This window comes from Osmia lignaria, chromosome 11 (genome assembly GCF_051020975.1).
Source record: "Osmia lignaria lignaria isolate PbOS001 chromosome 11, iyOsmLign1, whole genome shotgun sequence".
NCBI lineage: Eukaryota > Metazoa > Arthropoda > Insecta > Hymenoptera > Megachilidae > Osmia > Osmia lignaria.
The window spans coordinates 9,265,645-9,284,986 of record NC_135042.1 but is presented as its reverse complement, the minus strand read 5'-3'; the positions used below and the strand labels follow the sequence as shown (position 1 = coordinate 9,284,986).

Here is a 19,342-nt window from a genome sequence, read left to right as displayed (position 1 = left end):
GACGCTTTTTATAAATTAAAAAGGTATACTAGCGTCATCTAACGGAAAAGAGCGTAATACGAATGCTACAGAATACTGCTTTGATAACGCGAATAAAGTTCCCTTTTTTAAATTGAGCAGGGAGGGCCCGCCATCTTGTGTAGATTCAATGAAATGCACCGATGGCGTCGGCTTGATTCGAATTTCGTACTCAATTTATAAATGCATTGTTACAATCATTTTTAAGCAGATAAAAGTATTGCACACAATGTCATTAACAATACAGTGCATATGAAACAACAAATACATGTTTTCTATGGAAAAATTCAAGTGAAAGATAGACTCACCATGGTAGGACGCTCATCCTGCAGGCGGATTGTACATCTAGCACCGTTTCAGACACTTTCCTCTTCAAAACTAAATATTTCGCATTGCTTTACACGCTCAACAAATAAACGAACGATTATTTAACAAGTTTCGATAAAACTAATGTAGTTTTAATCACTAATCACAAATTAAACAACCAATAACGGGAGTACCTGCTAACTGTCGCGCGTCCAAACCGGAAATGCGAAAGCACGCGCATGCGTTACAGGTGGCGCGCAATATATCTTGTTTGAATTTAAATTTAAAAATTCATGAAGTTCTTAAAATGCGTATTATTTATTTTAACTAAATGTACATGAATTTAGAATGGTTCATAATTATTTTGTTCTTAATTACTTTCTCATTCAATTATTTAACATCGCATAGTAATGCAACTCCGCGTATAATCCAAAAATCGGGTGGTCTTTTTGTTTGTAACCATAATGGTGTTACTAATAGCATGTATGTTCTACTTGGCTTTGTATACACTGGACACTGTGAAGTCGAAACAATGTTAATGAACTATATTTAAATAAAAAAAATTTTTTAATATACCACGTTTTTAAGACGGACTAAAAAATATAAAATAATTTTTCCTAGCTCCATACAGATTTCTAACCCCATACAGATAGTCCTGAAAATCTGTGATTGTGAATTTTTAATAGCTATGGCTTTAGTGACGGACTTTTCAGTCCGTCTTAAAAACGTGGTATATTAAAAATTTTTTTTATTTAAATAATTATTTTCTGCTTTTTAGTCAGACAAGAAAGTGAGTTAATAAAAACGTGTTAAATAAATTAATAATTACATATATACCTGATATAATTTTGGGTCTTTATCTGGAAGGTTGTACAAGGCAAAAATATGAATCACAGGCATTAACACGTATAAAACTTTATTTGCTGATTCACATAATATATTGTTTCTTTTATCCCAACCAGCCCCTTCAAGGTATAATCCATACACATATACTCCCTCCTAAAATATACCAACAATTTTTTATTTATTAGTAACATCTCCTGTTTAATAATAACGTCTCATATAACATACGTGAGGTGGGGTCTTTATTTCTTCTACTGAATATCGTAAAACATCATTATGTAATGTAACATTGTCTAGAGCCCATCCTTTATGAGCTCTTGTTACTTCCTGACGCATTGCAGTAAGAAATCCTATGCAACAAAAGGTATAATGTATTGGTGCATAAATATAATTTATTAGTAATTATATACCTTGAGGATTGAAGAATCCGGTCATCCAGAATTTGACAGGCCTTCCACTATTCAACCAAGTAGAAAATTGCTTATTTCTATCTAATAGTTCAGTAAACCAAAACCCAAGAGTGGAAGATTCCCATGACTTAGCTTTCCATGCTTTTGGTATCCTGGCATCATATATATTATCAAGAGCATCTCTCAATTCCTAAATGTGTTCATATGTTTAAGTTCGTTCCATTGTGTATACAATAATTTAAAAAACATTACCTCACTCATTATTATAACACCTTCTATGGCAAGTAGAAGATTGTTGAGCATCTTATTCACAAGTTCAATAACTACTTCTATTCTATCAATTTCTTGCTTTAAGAAAATATTCATTGGTGCTGTACTACCTAATATCTGTAATCTATAATATTGCAATTTGAATTAGTTAGTAGAACTACAAGAAATGCTTCAAAACCGACCTATATTTTACTTCAAATGGATCATAAGGTGGTGGTAATTTTTCTAGCATATCCTTTGATTGTCTGGTTACAAGTGCTTCTCTAGATTCACCACCCTCAGCGCCCGCCTCTTTCGGTTGCACAGACATTATTGTATCTAATACAGTTTGTGTAGTACTTGCTTGATATCTGTAATTGTGTTAATATTTTCAGTAATTTAAATAAGTTAACTAAACTAAAGAAACATTACTCACGTAATATCTGCATTAGGATGCAAACCATAAACTTGAGGTGGATCTATAGAAGCCATTTCTTCTACTACCTTCAAGTAATCTGTAACTTGCTTATAAACAAGGACTGAATATCCTTTGTAGAATACAAAATCCTCAGAAAATAGTGCCTCTGAGAACCAAATTTTGGTAAATGTGTTTAATAATCTTTTGTCATAGTCATCTGTGACACGTCCTCCGTATTGCACCTCTCCTATCATATATCTAAAAATTAAGTAGACCTATTATCAGCCGAACTATTTGTCAAGCCAGTTTTTCTTTTACCTAACAGTCTGCCAACTAATTCCTTGTTTTATGTCAGCATCATTCAAATGGTTGTTAATGAATATGCAAGATGCCAACCAATCGGACAGATTAAATTCGTATGGTATATTCCAACCGAGAGGTCCAAATTTTCGTCGTTCTTGAACAACAGTATGCAAAAATGATACTGTATATATAATTGGTATATATTGTGGAGCATCACACTGATCTAGCATGTCTTGATTCATCCCACTATACGTAGAAAGCAAACCGGCTCGTACCCCTACAATCAAACAATACATACATTTATAGTATAAAATACCAATTTGAAAAAATAGATATGTACCTTGTGGAGGTTCATAAGTATATTTTATGGACATTTGAAGAAGAGATATTGGAAATTGTTTATGGGGTTCTGTAGTGATCCATATACGAAAATTAGGATCTGGATCCTCCATCTCCGAAATAAAAAGAATCAATTCTTCCATGTATTCTAAACCTAAATGACAATTTTGACATAATGCCCAGTAACCCTGAAACATTTTTTACACGTTGTTCAAATCTACGGTGTCAATTTCAAATTCTCTTGTACTATTCATATAAATAAACAAACTTCAGTTTTGGCGCTTTGAAGCAATTTCCGCGCATGAACTTCCTGTCCTTGACCCATTGAAATACTTTTGCATCGAACCTCCAATCTCCTAGCAAGTTGTTCGATACCAGGAGTCGGATCCGACCCCATACTTAGGAAGCAAATCATTGGTGTATCTGGCCTTGATTCACTGTGCATTATATCCAAACGAGTAATAACAGGTTCCGCATATTTTTCTCCTAATGAATGGGCGATATACTTTCGTGATTGTGATAACGTTCTGTCCATGCACCAAGCTCTATAAATTGTAAGCATTAAATACAAAGCAATCTGGCACTCGTACAATAAATAAATGACGAATTTAAATCAACCTTATTAACAATAAGCGTCGAAAAGTATCCAAATTATTATATCCATTTGGTATCACTTCTTCTTCTGGGGCCGGTTTATCAAACCAACTTTTCCAAAGTTTCTCAGAAGCTGGTACTTGAGAAACAATGTATTGAAACTGTCTCAAAGAAGAAAGCGCGACTAAATTGAGCCAGCTGACATCAGAAATCCATTTGCAAGGTTTTGGTGTAACATTATTTAAATCTAAAGCCGCACCGCCTTTGATGAGATACTGAAATTCATCATAAGTAATAGCCTCACGCTGTAGATCGATCTTCAGTGTCATTAACAAGCTGAACATATATTTATGTATCTGATAAAGACCTCGCGCTTTGTATCTGAATATTTCATACGTGAGATATTCAATGATATAAACTATTCTTCTCTGATTAACTGGACTCTTCTCGGATCTAAAATAAACGAACACTTTCAAGTTCATCAGGGCTAATTGATTGTAAATTAACTGAACAAGTATAATGCATACCTTTCCATAGAAATATCAAAACGTTCTAAAAATTGCACGAGCGAAGTTTGATACATGCAATTGACCAGAGTCATATCGCAAATTAAAAAGTATAGAACACTGCCACGTGTTGCGACAGGCCTAAATTCTTCTCGTGCGGTGTCAATTCTTAATTCCGTATCTTTTGCGATATTTAACTTCTCGTTTATCTCGGCTGCCGTTTGTTTCGTAATGTTTAATACCGACATTAATTCTACATCTTCTATCAAGGGACCCTGAACGTAAATGAAATTAAAATGATTATATACAGTTTACAATGTTCTTGTAACATGAACTGATATACCTCCACAATGGTTAATTTATGTAGCAGATTAGCTTCCAATTCTTTAATCTTTCTATTATTTGCAGATACATCTGCTATCAATTGTGTCTTCTCCGTTTCGAGTTCTTTCTTTTCAGTTAATATCACTCTTCCTAATAATTGGTCTTCTAATCCTATAAGTACAAATAAGCATTGATATGTATATAAAAGAAAATTGCAAGTAAATTAAATACCTTTGATGGTAACAGTAAAATCAATTATAGCAGTACGAGCAAATATCTCTGGGCTGTATGATGGATTTGGCAATTTTGTGGTGATATAAAGTCTGAAATCCTGATGGATATCCACTTCTTTATCTCCTAATTTGACCTGTTGAAATAATCAATTTATATTTTTATTACAATACGAGTACAAATACTATACCTTTAACGAGGTTCCTATCTTTATGAAATTTTTCTCTAGTAAGTTATCTAACACTGGATCTAACTCTTCTCCCACATTTTCAATAAGCAAAGGACGACCAAGAGAAACACAATCTTCTAAATGATTTCTAAAATACTTGTGTGTAATAAGTGTTACCTGAAATAAAACATTACAATAAATAAATTATTTCAATAAGCATGAGAATTAAAGAATCTACCTGCAAAGAAAAGTCTTCCTCTTTGTTCTTAATCCACGCTTTACCTTGCAATTGAGGATCTATTAAAAGAGGGTATCTATTTGCTCTCGTTACTATGATTCCATTTTGAATGGATAAATCATCTGTCGGTAGGCCTTGCAAACTCCATTCTCCGATCTTTAAATAAAATACAGAGATACAGCTTTATGTATTATCCCGAGTATTAAATATTTAATATACTACTCACTGTAGCAGTATCGATTAAAGAATTCGTAATATTGATTGTGAGAGAAATTGGAATTTTTCGAGCTTGAATGAAGTCAAACCACCGTCGCTGTAATAGATTTCTAAATTCCTGATTAAAGGGTCCACAATAGCACAAGAAACCGACTAGAATCAAAATGTCTCCAACAAGACGATCAGTTTCTGATTTAAACGTAGCCAGTTGTTCGGTCCATCTGACCCTTTCACCCGAAAGTCCTTCGATCATTGCAGTCGCTGTATCTGTTTTTGCTTGGCAAATTTCAGCTAGATCAACTATTTTCTAACAAAATACACCTCATTGAATATTATCTGTAGTATCAATTTCATTATTCACATGTGTTTAGTAAATTACTTGACGCTCCTCCATCACTCCATCATATTCTTGTTGTACCACTTTCAAATCTTCATCTTTGGCTTTCAAAAGACTTTCAGCTTCCGACAAGTTTCGATTCGCTTTCTCGTATTTGCTTTCTTGAACAGCTAAATTCGCCTGTGATCAACAAAATCGTTAGTCTAACTATGAACACTGGCTATAGAGTTATATTTTATTTTTCTAGGTAGAATAGAAGTTACTTTCAAAGGAAGAACATCTTTATTTATCCCATAAAATGTAACCATCGAAATAGTCCACTGAATAAGACCAGCAACATTTCCGCAAGCCTGCTTTGCAGCCTCATAAGTGTACAAATGATAACTTAAATAAGGTTGCATTAAATCAACAGTTTCTGCGTTGATGTTATCCTTCGGAAAATTTTGCAAATTGTACAGAAACCTTGTATCAGCCATCACCTTCAAACATGATAGTTAAAATCACTATCTTGAACTTCAAATATCGCTCTAATTCATTCAAAAACAAAAGACGATACTTTTAAAGCTTCTGGCCAAGAAGGCGTTAAAAATTGCCGATCATAGTCAGGTTTAACTGGTTCTAATTTTCTTCCAAACAATATTATCACACAATCCATTATAAGAGTAATTAAGTAAGGTGGTTTTCCTAGTTTTCGAACGGTAGCAATATCAGCAGCTTTTATAGTCTACAAACGTTATTTTAATGGGTTTAGAAAATGCAGTACGATTTTATAAAAATCCAGATCAATAATTGTGAAAACAGGGCTGACCTGTAATGCAGATTCTGCTGCAAGCAACGCAGGTTCAGCAGCTTTCAATTTCTGTTCCGCTGCAGACTTTTCTTTCGCGATTACTTTTAAGATGGTCTCAGCCTCTTCTTTGGAAACTTGAACTTTTGCTTTCACTGTCTCTGCTTCGCTTTTCTTCTGATTAACAGTGACTAGAATCTACAAACAGCGTGATTAAAGTGGACGATACTTAATTAAATTCAATTTATTAATGAAGAAATCTACGAACAGCTTCCACTTGCACGTTCTTTTCCGCGATTTCCTGCTGATTCTTTTCTAAGACCTTTCGCAATTCATCGACCTGAGCCGCAGCATCCACTAATTTGTTCAAACCACTGCTCATACGGAAAGCAAGCATGTTAATATTGTCCAAACGTTGTTTGTATAGTATCTTGTATCCAACCAAAAATGTAAGAAATGATTTTGGAGTAACGTATGTCTCTCTTCGAAATCTGGAAAGCAAATATATATGTGTGCATGCAATGAATTTTAATAATTCAATATAATGTTACCTATCAAAGTATTTCATGCAAGTATCGTTAACATCATCTTGTATGTCTCCCATAACTTCAATTAATTGACGCTTTATTTCTGGAGTGCATATCACCTTGTACTTTTCCAAAAAGTGATTACTCACTTCATATAATGCATCTCTTGGCCATTTCCAAAACCAATTAATTGTACAGCCAGATATCAGGGCAGGGAACTTTAATGCCCGAGATCTGAATTTCTCTCCAACCTGTTAAAATTGTTAAATAAAATTTCCACGACTTTCTATTTGCTTCCAATAACTTCATCAAACGTCCTAAGATCAAATAATAAAGTTACTCACTGGTGAGAAGCAAAGAACTACGTGCAATTGATTTCGTGCGCGTGATATAAAATAACGATAAAGATTATCCGGCGTCGGTGGACACCTTGGATCGTCAATCTTCATCAATGGAATGGATTCTGTTACGACTTCGTCAAGTTCATCAGGAGGGAAGAGATTTGCAACTTCCCCGACACTTAGAATATTGTTGATGTATTCTAGAAAAGCTTCTTCTTTTATTTCGTTGTCGGTGAATATAAACGTCTGCCCTCTGCTCCCTGTACCCGCTGCATGGTAAACCTTCCGCAGATCCTCTATTAAACTTCCAACATTGTAACTCCTAAAGACAAAATGATCATATTAGATGCTGTTATCATAGGCTATATTTATTTCTATTGCTCCTTCACTAATTACCTGGTTAACGTTATTTGGAAGAAACTAAAACCGGCAATAAAAGAAGCCAAACGTGTTAGACTCTGTTTGCCTGATCCTCCAATACCTACGAGCATTGCATTGCTTCTGGGAACACCAAGGATTCTCGATATACGAATCAGATGCACAAGTGCATCGTGGAAGAACACTAAATCAAGTTGCATTCCACGAATATACTCGTTGAATTGATCCATGTTTTGACGAACTTTCGCGATCACAGCATCATAACTATAAAAAGAAGAAAACGAACGAAAATGGATAATTGAAGATAACTTAGGATTAAATTATACCTTGGTATTTCTTCGTAGATTTTCGGCGCTTCTAATACAAAATCGTCTGGCTCGTCCCCGGTGGGTTCCGGTGGTTCACGCAGGAAGTTGACAAAATAAGTTTCAGTGGCAATGTAATAACTAAAATCGGAACCTAACATCTTCTCAGCTGTGCGTCTTAACGTGGCTTGAAACCACTGGGTGTCTGTACTCGATGTAAATCTAACAAATGAAAGGAAGTTATTGTATGTTGAGTTAAGTGAAAATGGTAACCAACCGATCAGCGATTACACGAGTACACTCGTGTTCCCAAAGCTTCAGCAGTCGGGTTACAGAGTCGCATTCAGCTCTCTCGATTCTGAGTATACCTTCCCAAATTCGAGATAGATCTCTTAGATTAAAAACGTAATGAAACTTTGCTGGTGTTGGCAGCATCTTCAACTTGGTCTGCTGCCATAACACCCTAGTCAAAGGTACCAATTTTGGTAAGAAGTTCACGATAATTTCTTCAAATCTGCTGCTGCAGAAGTATCCTTCACCAATGGATCCTTTAAATTGTTAAATAATTGTTAAAGAACTTTCCAACGACTCCATAGATGGTGCACTTACTGAAAATCGTATCCATTGATTTATTTGAAGGTAGTGTACAATTAAATATGTTAAATTGTCTTTTCAATCTCGGGGGGATATCGTTTCTACCACCGCCTGGGTGAATCATGGCAGCGATTAACTGAATTTCTTGTAAAATACAAAAATCACCCGGCTTATCTAACGAATAAAAGCCTCCGTATTCCATCAATTGACGAACAATCTCGTTCGTAATTTGATCACCCCATTCATTTATTTCTGGCATGTTTATATCGTCGATAAAGATGGTCATCTTGCGACTACCTGGAGGTCCATAGGTATTTCCGACTCTTTTCTCCACATAACTCTCAAATACACGCTGCATAATTTTATGCAAGATCATTAAATTTTATTTACTAAGTTGTGTATAAAAGTAAAGCTACCTGAACCATGTTGGGCGTAGAGGCTGAAGAAAAACTAAATGATTTATACAAATGCTCTTCGGGATCGTAATTGGCCATGTAACCTTTAATCATTACAGTTTTCGCCGTACCCTGTTCTCCTAAAATGTTAATAAGAAAACAGGGTAGATTAATTTTCAACTTGAAATGAATTATACTTAAACTTCATACCTATCAATAGTACAGCCTTCTTCTGCTTTGCAATAGTATCGATTAAAAACAACGTTCTCGTATTATCTATGTTTGGAACCAGAATTGAATAATAATTCAGAACTTCATCTGATGGATATGTAAACTCTGGGACCTTTTTAGACCAATGTATCCAATGTCCGTCATCCGATACCAAGTACTCAAAGATAGTTTCGTCTTCCTATAATGAATTATGGCAACTATTCCTATTTCTTCATTAAATTATTATCCCATGTACAATTACCTGACAGTGGGGCCAATGACATTTTGATTCGTGACGAACACAAAAGTCCTGTAACATGTTACGTTCCTCTAATTCTAACACCGCTCCTAAACTCCACATAAGTGAAAACAGGAATATTTTTTCAATATGATGATCTGACAATATCTCTGAAAGTAATAGATGGCAGATAAAGGATTTGTGTATAATGACTCACAATTATAAAAGAAGTAGGCAACATACTTGAATCATGGTTATCACTTTTACCGAGCAAACCCTCCAATAAATCTATGCATTGTCTTATGTATATAGCTTCTAAAAGAACCATTTTTACTGGAAGCTTTGTTTGAACAAATGTATGAGCATCGTTGTATATTTTGTTAAAGAACCCACGCAATACATCTACCTCCGCAGGTGGTCGTTTTTTGAACCACCCCTAACGATTAACCAAATGAACAATATTTAATACTGATACATGGTTCACAACTCTTAAAGTGATATACCTCTAAAATAGGACTCCACTTTAACACGGAAGCACTCATGAACACCATTCCCATACGTGATACCGTAGCCGGTGATGCATTATCAACGTTATCAGGCTCAAAGACTAATTTACTGTTCGACGCCATGATTATACGATCACCATTAGCTAAAGTTAATGTTTTATTGTCATCCAAGACAGAATTAAGGTTCTCAATCCATACTGCGTCTACAGGTCCATCCAGAACCATCCATAGATTTTCATTTTTCTTTGTATGTGTGGATCTTCTCCATATAGTGGAAAATATTCCATCAGTCCAGTCGTTTGTCGCTACATCAAGCCTTCCAAACATTTGGGACGCAGTTATGGCCTGTGAAAAAATTCTTAAAATTGAACAAATTGAACCTCTTGACAGCGAGGTTTGGACGTTAAAAGAAGTAACTTACTTTGGGATTCATTCTAACTTCTTTGTGCGGCATACCCATTTCTGTCAAGGCTCTCATAAGCGTCCACATACACTGCGTTTTTCCAGCTCCCGTTGGTCCAAGCACCATCAAACCATGACGAACAAGAGAGGTTTCGTAGAGCTTTGAATAAAGAAGAATATTGTCATTCTGAACTAATTGAGAAAGTAAACTATAAAACATACTTGAACTACTTTTAAGTTCCACTCGGCGTGATTCGTTATACCAAGTGCAACAGTTGCATTTGCAATCGCCTTTTGTAAATCTTTGTACGTTTGAACTCTGAGTTTAATTCCTGGGAACATATCATCGATGAGAGACATGAACAGAGGTTCATCTTCATCTACTAACTTCGACAGATTCATGTCTCTAAAATATTATTTTAATCATTTAGTATGTCTTCCTTTGCTGAAAGTAACTCAACGGATGTCATATTTCACCTTAAAACCCTCATCAGAGTAGTTTCTTCAGAATCAGTAGGATTTGCTCGCTTCTGAGCACCCAGAGTTCGTAAACAGGACAATATATTCCTCAAACCAAAATCGTAATGCACTTGTTTGCTGAGTTGCTCTTCGCATAATTTGTACAATGTATAAAATTTCCGTGACAATAAAACGTTTTCTTTGAAACCGCAGGCTGCCAGTTTTACGCGCATAATTATCTAAATGAACAATTGAAACAATTGAACATCCAAATTTGAATTTGTAGATGTGATTACTAATTTTAATAATTAATAGCGGACTTGTCTATCAGGGACCATCATAGCCACGCTTCTAAATTGTATCTTCAAATTTTCTGGCAATTCTTGGCGACCAGCGTAACCAGGGTTCATCGTGATGAAGATTCCGAACTCGTAATTCAAATAATAGATTTCACCGTCGCTAAAGAGAAACTTTGTCTTTCTTTCCTTTCTTGCTGTGAGTACAATTGCTATTTGTTGAGCAGCCACCGATAAAACGGGTAAATCTATTCGATTGAATTCGTCGAAACAACCCCATATGCCAGCCATAGCTAATCCTTTAAATATTCTTCCTAGACCGCGAAAATCCATTTGATCAGAGCAATTAAATACGACGACGTATTTTCCAAGAGCCTTCCCCATATCTTTCGTGGTTTCTGTTTTTCCAGTACCTGCTGGACCCGCGGGTGCACCCCCAAAATTCATACCTAAACGTATAATTTAAAAAATATACAATCTTGGTAAAAAAATTATTACGCGAACATACAGCAGCCTATAATGACCTTACCTACGGCTTGGGCCAACGTTATGTAACACCTATCTGTAAGAGGTGTAATAGCCAGTCTATCGGTGCATCCTAAGAACTCATTTTGATAAGTGAAATCAATATCTGTGATTTGAATAGGAATGTCTTCGTTATCAGGATTATAATAAAATCTGATCTGCTTTAACCATTCGAAATCGAGTATATTGCGGACTCTATGGTGAAACAGCTCATCGAATATGTCCCTATAAAATTTACACGAATTCGTGAAGTTATTTTCATCACCACCTTTCCAAGATTATCGTATCGTTATTCAACCTTTGATGTACATGAATTGTAATTAAAGCCTCATATTTTGCTCTAGCGTATTTCGTCAAATCTTTAACAGTGACTTCAATAAGGCTATTTAACAAGTCAAGAAACCATTCGTTAGTTCTTTTCATCACTCCTCTGTCCCGTTTTGCTGTTTTTAGTGCTACCTCAGCATCTCGAGTCCACAGGACTTGTAAAGCTAATAGACCCACCTAAGAGAAATTAACTTTTAGAAGATGTTCAAGAAAGAAAAGAAGCTTACTTATGTACTTGTAAAATTGAATTATCTATCAAGTGTATGATATCAAAGTCATCGTTATCGAGTGTTTGCAGCCCTTGCGAGATCACACAGCCCACAGAAAATTGATGTGCCACTAACAAAGTATTCAGCCAGTTTTCTACACCTCCTGTACATACAACCTCTTTTTCTAATACCACCTTTTCCTTTTCGCGCGAATACATGGCTATAATCTTCTCGTATTCTTTTTCAGAAAAGTCCATCTGCAAGTGGAGGAATTGTTGAAGAGGCCAAGAAGAAGAGAATAATATCACGGATACATCACCTTTGCTATGTTGTCAAAGAATCCATCGAGATAATTTTGTATAGTGTGACAATCGGCTGCTTGACCGAGTATTTCTAGCAATGTAGGATCTGATATAAAACAGAACCTTGGGAATACACTTCTCTTTGTTTCCAAATACCTGTGAAGAAATTGAAATAATTTAAATCAAGGTTCGCCATAAGTACACAAATATATTTAAATACCCGCTAAGAGATTTCTGACAGGATTCCAATTGTTCCAACAAATGTGGTAAAAATTGCCCCATTGTTTCATCGCCTGTACATGTTTCCACCGCATTCAATTTTTCGCGTGCTCGATACATGATTTTTATCCAAGCTTTATCGATATTCTAAAATATTGAATTACACGTATCAAATACGAGTCTGAATTTTAAATCAAATTTTCTTTTTTACATTGAAACGTTTTGCTTCTGCTGGCAATTGCTTCGATATATCGCCACCAATAAATACTGCTTCCAAATAGGCCCATAAATTTTGCACAGTCAACCATTTCGCTAAGATTTCAGAGGTGTTACTTAGTTTACTTTGCCATAGTTGAATATCTTTTTTAAAAGGCGCGTTGTATCTAAAGGAAGCATCCAAGATTTATTTACTTTTCTTTTATGAATTAACGATATTTCAATTGTATGACAAAATGGAATTTGATACCGGTTTGCTAAAAGTGAACTGATCACCATCAAGCTATCCTCGAGATGAGATATTATCTCGTTTGTTTCTACGCCTTTCAGGAGCAATTCTCCTCGTTGCTTGAACTGGGAAAACTGTAAATTTATAACAGCCCATTCTGCGATAATTTGTTTTAATTTGCTCTCTATATCTTGCTCTTTCACTGCACTGATACATATATCCTGATAGAATCATAATGAAGTTAACAAAGCAATAATATTTAATTGAATGGATTCATTGATTTTGACTATAATTAATACCTCAACATCGTCTTTGTATTTTAATAGAGGTGCCTCCATCACATTTGCCAATGTAAAGTTTTCTGATTCAACGTTGAAGTTATATTTACACAGCTTTGACATTCTTTCCCAGTGTCTTTCTTGCATTGCCTTATTTGCCATTAATTCCAGCAGCGGACAAGTCTCGTTAAAGTCATCGATCTTCTTTTTCAAGTCGATATATGCTGGCCAGTCTGTCATGGCTCTTGGTAGTCGTCGACATCTGAAATACAATACAAAATTAGTTTATTGCTAATGGGTATGAAGAAGTAACAACGATTTAAATTTACCTATTCTGAAAATCAGCTAATTCGGTTATTATGGATTCGATATCAATTTCAGACCAAGGTATCTCAAAGTAACTGTCGATAGTTCGATTCACTTGCAAATATAAGCTATATAATTTCTGTAATAAATTGATTTCTCTCTTTCTCTGATGAAGAGCAGGATATTCCGTGCTTTCAATACCGAATAAACTTTCTCCGCTACTGTAAGTCTCATACCTTTCCCACAATTCTTCCAGACGGCCTTGAAACAGAATAAGTCTAAAAAGGACAAAATAATAAATTATTTGAAATAAACACTAGAGTTGATTAATCGTACCTATCACTTGCTTCTTTAGCTGGTATACCCTCAACCATCGGACCATTAAGTTCAAAATCAAGATCAAAATTAATCACATCCTGTTTCAGAATTGCTACACCGTCTGTTAATTCTTTCTTCAGTGGCTCTTGCATTTCGCATATTTTTGCTTGTACTTGTTTAGCCTTATGATATATAACATTTTATTAAATATAATATGGTATAAAATAAATAACGATGCTGATCTTTATGGTCAATACCGTGTTTAACATATTTGTAAAATTGTATCGTAGACTGTCCACGATATCTTGTTCTTCTTTTGATATAGGGATGTTAAATTTTGCCATTAAATTGTACGTTTCGTCTATCAATATTAATTCCATGTCCAATGATATAAAATCGTCTCTTATTTCGGCTAAACATTTCATGGCGACCCTTACATCTTCTAAGTCCTTTATTTCTCTCGCTAGAACCTTATTCTTCTCGTTGATGTAATCAGTAATCCTTTTTAATTTTGCTTTATATGTACTAGACAACACTTGACCTAATAATGTTTTCCATGTACGTGCTTCAACTAAAAGTGCAAATTTTAATTTTTCTGAAACATATTAAGTTAATTAGAAAGTTTGATCATCGACATGGCAATCATGACACGCCAATTAGTTACCCATGTTAATTTCTATAGGACCGACTATGTGCTTGTTCGGCAATTTTTCAATTTCGGAAATTAAGTCATTGTATTCTATAAATTTTTCTTTAATCTCTTGAGAAATTGGTTCAGAATTAACAAAACTCTGGATGATTTTACTTCTATCTTCAGACCATATGAATGAGAATCGTAAATACATCTATTATAAAATTAATTTATAAAGTAAAAGTCAAATATTGCATCTATCTATTATAAAATAAGAAGAAGAACAAGAAACGTGTATACATTGCCGATTTGCGCTACATCATCCTTTACTGCTAAAATTGCGCCTTGTAAACTCATTACAGCGCGAACTATTTCTTTATGATCAGAAATCGTATCGTAGTAGTTCTTAAGTGTTCTATTATCTACTAAATGAAAGGATATAAAATAAATTTTATATAAACAATTTGCTATCAACATTACTGCTAGGAATGATTAATTTTAAATACCAGAGTTTGTTTTGTCTGTAGTTGAATAACGCTGTCCCCAAGTAATAATTTTTGTATGGTTCTCTAAAACGGTAATCACTAATTTCCCAAAGTAATGTTGTAGTTCTTCTATCGGAGGTACTATTACAATATTTGGTATTTGCAGAACAAATGTAGTTAACAGAATTGGAGATTTTTCTCTTGTATCGTTGTCACCATTCGCCGAAGAACTGCAATTATTAATGTAAAAAGAACATAAACGGGAAATTCAAAAATTTCAACCGCAGTTGCACGAACCTTAAAACTATGACCTTTTTCTTTAACAATTCAAAGGAATTCCTAGTGCATTTTACTAAAGCTTCTATAAGTTTACCGTGAAAATATGCAAATAATTCCATGCAATCATTATGAACTTTATTTATTTGAACTTTGTGTGTTCTTTCAATGGGAGCAAAACCTACAATTATTTATAACAGCTATAGAACATTATTCGTTTGTTATTAAAAATATTTGAAACTGATAATAAAATGTATATACCTGGTTCATATTTCCCTTTTGTTAATTTAGTCTCTGAGGCATATTTATACACTTTCTCTGGATCCATCCAATTATACTTTACATTTTGAACGGACTCATCAATTATGTAGTCCATAAATTTATTAATAATTGTTATAACAGCTTTTTCTGCTGCTGACGATTTTATTTCGATGTCAGAAGCAACTGTACTTCCAAAAGCAATATTATCATCCAATAACTGTGTTGGAGGTTTTGGTTGACCATTAAGTTTCACTAATATAGCATCTGCAATAGACTCAAAGATTTCATCAACTCTTGCCTCCTTCATGTCTGTTATCTCTTTTACAAAGACTTGCATAGATCGAATAGCTTTTTTTATTTCTTCACATGATTCAGAGATATTCAAACTTGTCCATGTTACCACTGATAGACAGGGTTGAAAAGCAATCTCAAGATTAACAAGAACACTTTTTATCAAATTTAGAAACAATGTTGGAATTTTTCGCCTGAAATTCAGGACAAAGATTAATTCTTTTCGTTCCTGAGAAGAAACCATGTCAGACTTTTACCTCAATGCATTATTTTCTTCGACTAATTGTTTCACAGTTTCATAGGATGAAAAAATTTTATCTTTACAGAATGTTATGATCTGTATAAAGTCCGGTATTTCTAAGTTAAATCTAGCCATGTGTTCTGACTCACGTATCACTTCAATAATATAAGAATCAAAATTTAAGTGATATTTATTTGTATCTGGATGCCGTATAAGTAAAGGTGAAGCTAATGCTAATCGAACCTTTAAATTGCAATAAGCGATGATTCAAATGATCATTAGTTTACTATTTATATAGCGATAATTATACCTACAATTTCGGATGAATCATACCATGCTTTATGGTATATTAATTCATAATGTATAAAGACATTGATTAAAGCATTGTAAATCTTAATACATTTCTGCATACGATCATGGCTAAGTACTCTTATACATTTTTTATATATTTCCATCGGTTCTTCGACACGCCGGTAAAGCTGTCGAATCCATAAAATTCGACCAGCAATAGGTGGAATATTTCGTGGTAGCGGTGGATCTGATCTGTCCTCGTTGTATCTATCTCGTACATCTTCGATTTCTTTTTGAAACAATACAATAAGTTCCAAGTACTTTCTATCAATTCTCAAATGTTTAAACTTCAGCTTTTCAAATCTATATCAATTGTATAATATAAATGCGCTATTATCAATAATAAATATTATATATAACAATTACCTTGCTACTACTCTTAATGCTTCTGTTATGTTAGGAGTTTCTGACACGCATTTATAAAAGAAATTTCTTAATTCAATTTCTGTTTCTTCTACATCTTTCTTAAATTTATCATAGTCAGCATCAAAGTACGGTTTCCTGTGATTTAATGGATCATAATTTTGCGATGAAATATGCTGAAAAAAACTGAAGAATTTGTTTGCAAACGTATCTATTCCCTGTATTGCAGAACTATAAAGAATTAGATATGTTAATGCTGTTTGAAAAACATCCATAATCTGAAATATAATTAATTTATTCGTAATTATAGTAAATAACAATATTACTATCATAGTAAAATGTTACTAACTTTTATTATTCGTGATTTAAATGTATTAAATTTTCCGAAAACATACATTTCTGATACTTCAAAAGGTTTTTCATCAGCAGATTCTTTAACTTGTTTGCACATGTCATTATAATATTCATAATACTGATCGCATAATTTTGTACAATCCTGTAAGAGAAATATAATAATAAACATTTTATCGCTATAATTACTTAAAATTCATCTTAAATATACAAATATATGCCTTTATTTTGGATATCATAACAGATTTGGATTCATTCCAAATATTTATTTTGCCATTGTCAGTTAGATAAGCTTTACATGCTAAAATCATTTGATTTGTCATCTGAAATTAATAATAATGTAAATTAAATGTTGTAGTCAATAAAATATTCACTATATTTATTGTAATACCTTTACAAAAACTGCTGTAACCATTCTCCTTGTATTAAAAAATCGTGAAGTAGCATAGATCATTCGTATAGCATACATAAGAGGAGGTAAATATTTTCCCATTTGTGTAGGATCAAGTCTATATAATGGCTGAGTAAATTTTTCCAATGCATATAAATACTTCACATTATCTTGTGCAAGAATTTGTATCGTTTTGACATGATTTTCCAACATTTTCCATTTCTAGATATGATATGTAAGGTACTTATTAATTCAGCAGAAAGAAGTTTATAGATAAATGTACCTTCATATGTTTTGAGTTCACCCTAGTTAAGAAGTCTATATATCTTTGAGTAGAAGGAGATTTTATATGTTCAATAATTGATGAAAAACGAGCAAGTAATCTTCTCCAATAACTAAGTTCTTCATTTGGTCCCATAAGTTCAGATTCTCGGCGTAATTGTTGACTCTCAACAATAGCCTATGTTCAAAATAAGCATTATTGTTTCTTCCATGCATTCAAAATAAAAATTACTACTTTACCCGTTCCATACTTTTCATCCATAATCTGACATTATCTTCTATAGCATGAATAACTTCTGGATCATTAATATTCTGTGTATTTTCTGGTATTGCTAAGTACTTATTATATAGCTCCCAGTCAGTATAAAAATTTATTGTATTCTCTAGATCTAGTTTAGTCACTAAAAGAAACATATTAATGATAATTATACTATTTAGAATTATAGTTTATTTCATACAGAGGTGAATTTCAATGTCTTACTGCTTAAAAATTCACAAAAATCTCTAAAATCGCAAACGAAATTATTTATAACTTTTTCTCCTGCTTCAGCTTTTGATAATTCACCCCACATTGTATTAACTGTTATTGCAGGTAAATTGAATCTTAAAATTAACTCTGACATAGCTGCAAGTGCACTCTGAGATACAGGGTCAGCTTCTGCATATGCATAATATGTTTCCTATTATGTTTAAGTTAAGAAGAAATATTAACAGTTTAAGTAAAGAAGAATTATAAATACATGTATTTTATACATATAAGAACATACTTCAAGAAGGTGTTTAGATTCAAAATCAATGTCTGATTTTATTCTGTAAACTATAACACATCTGCCAGAAAATTTTTCAGTGGAACCATCAGTAACACAGCAACGTATCATCTGATTTTCATGCTCAAATTGTGGATTCCATCGTCCAGATTCTATTGGAATATATATTTTTTATATTAATTATATCTGAGATGAAGAAAATACATATCTAAATAAAGCATATTACCAAATGGTGGAGGTCCCATAGGTTGAAAATGAATAAGAATTGCACGCTTTCCATCTTTAGCAAAGAAACTATCAAAAACATTAATGTATTCATCTTTATCAATAACTCCTTCTTCCAGGAGATCAGCATCTATATTTAAAATGTAAGCTACAACTTCCAGGACCTGCCTATGTGTTACTTTCAACAACCCTTGCCTTACACTTCGGTTCTCTTTAAATTTTTCCTAAATATACAGGAAGATATATAAAATGCTTCAATTATTAATGTAAATAACATATAAAAGATTTATATGTTTAACTTACAAGACGTTCTTTTAATGTTTCTGTGGGTAAACTTTCTAAACCAATTCTTCTTTTCAATAATTCAGCAATGCGACGATCAATCGCAGGTTTTGTATAATCTCGGGATGCAAAATATGTAGTTACATGTGCCATTATTCTAAATTATAATTAATGCATAAATGTCAAAAAGTCACATTGCATTCATTATAAAGTGAACATCGAAATAATATACAAAAAATTGGGGAGAATACCACTATCTTTTATAGGGTGTGCTAAA

At 33.5% G+C, this 19,342-nt stretch overlaps 1 protein-coding gene across 1 annotated transcript; it reads right to left on the bottom strand.

Annotated features, from left to right (window-relative positions):
- Positions 1 to 646: 646 nt before the first annotated feature.
- Positions 647 to 19,235, bottom strand: kl-3 (dynein heavy chain 8, axonemal kl-3). The gene is made up of 65 exons (XM_034323268.2): positions 19,087 to 19,235; positions 18,785 to 19,007; positions 18,559 to 18,710; positions 18,273 to 18,471; positions 18,032 to 18,192; positions 17,793 to 17,969; positions 17,510 to 17,731; positions 17,340 to 17,441; positions 17,117 to 17,263; positions 16,771 to 17,045; positions 16,368 to 16,707; positions 16,070 to 16,296; positions 15,522 to 16,006; positions 15,282 to 15,441; positions 15,006 to 15,214; positions 14,800 to 14,924; positions 14,533 to 14,713; positions 14,126 to 14,463; positions 13,887 to 14,050; positions 13,574 to 13,828; positions 13,266 to 13,506; positions 12,988 to 13,187; positions 12,733 to 12,904; positions 12,523 to 12,668; positions 12,320 to 12,458; positions 12,027 to 12,257; positions 11,763 to 11,968; positions 11,469 to 11,689; positions 10,964 to 11,388; positions 10,662 to 10,882; positions 10,407 to 10,590; positions 10,204 to 10,344; positions 9,780 to 10,127; positions 9,520 to 9,712; positions 9,301 to 9,446; positions 9,039 to 9,237; positions 8,850 to 8,968; positions 8,449 to 8,785; positions 8,117 to 8,387; positions 7,861 to 8,061; positions 7,553 to 7,798; positions 7,160 to 7,478; positions 6,840 to 7,066; positions 6,557 to 6,779; positions 6,310 to 6,486; positions 6,058 to 6,225; positions 5,765 to 5,980; positions 5,544 to 5,681; positions 5,175 to 5,471; positions 4,949 to 5,104; positions 4,732 to 4,887; positions 4,542 to 4,677; positions 4,330 to 4,481; positions 4,008 to 4,261; positions 3,505 to 3,933; positions 3,155 to 3,431; positions 2,888 to 3,074; positions 2,563 to 2,824; positions 2,263 to 2,502; positions 2,030 to 2,197; positions 1,830 to 1,971; positions 1,578 to 1,767; positions 1,396 to 1,517; positions 1,162 to 1,323; positions 647 to 840 (listed from the first exon to the last, which is right to left on the bottom strand). Exons 1-65 carry the CDS (start codon positions 19,216 to 19,218, stop codon positions 715 to 717), a joined length of 13,785 nt encoding a protein of 4,594 aa, XP_034179159.2. The 5' UTR covers positions 19,219 to 19,235; the 3' UTR covers positions 647 to 714.
- Between the last annotated feature and the right edge of the window lie 107 nt (positions 19,236 to 19,342).

Excerpts from the sequence above, each read along its gene's own strand:
- kl-3 (XM_034323268.2), bottom strand. The coding sequence starts at position 19,218 with ATGGCACATGTAACTACATATTTTGCATCCCGAGATTATACAAAACCT. Across the intron at positions 14,714-14,799 it reads ATGTAGCGCAAATCGGCAAT|ATGTATTTACGATTCTCATT; the intron begins GTATACACGTTT and ends ATTTTATAATAG. Across the intron at positions 1,768-1,829 it reads GTGTTATAATAATGAGTGAG|GAATTGAGAGATGCTCTTGA; the intron begins GTAATGTTTTTT and ends GAACACATTTAG.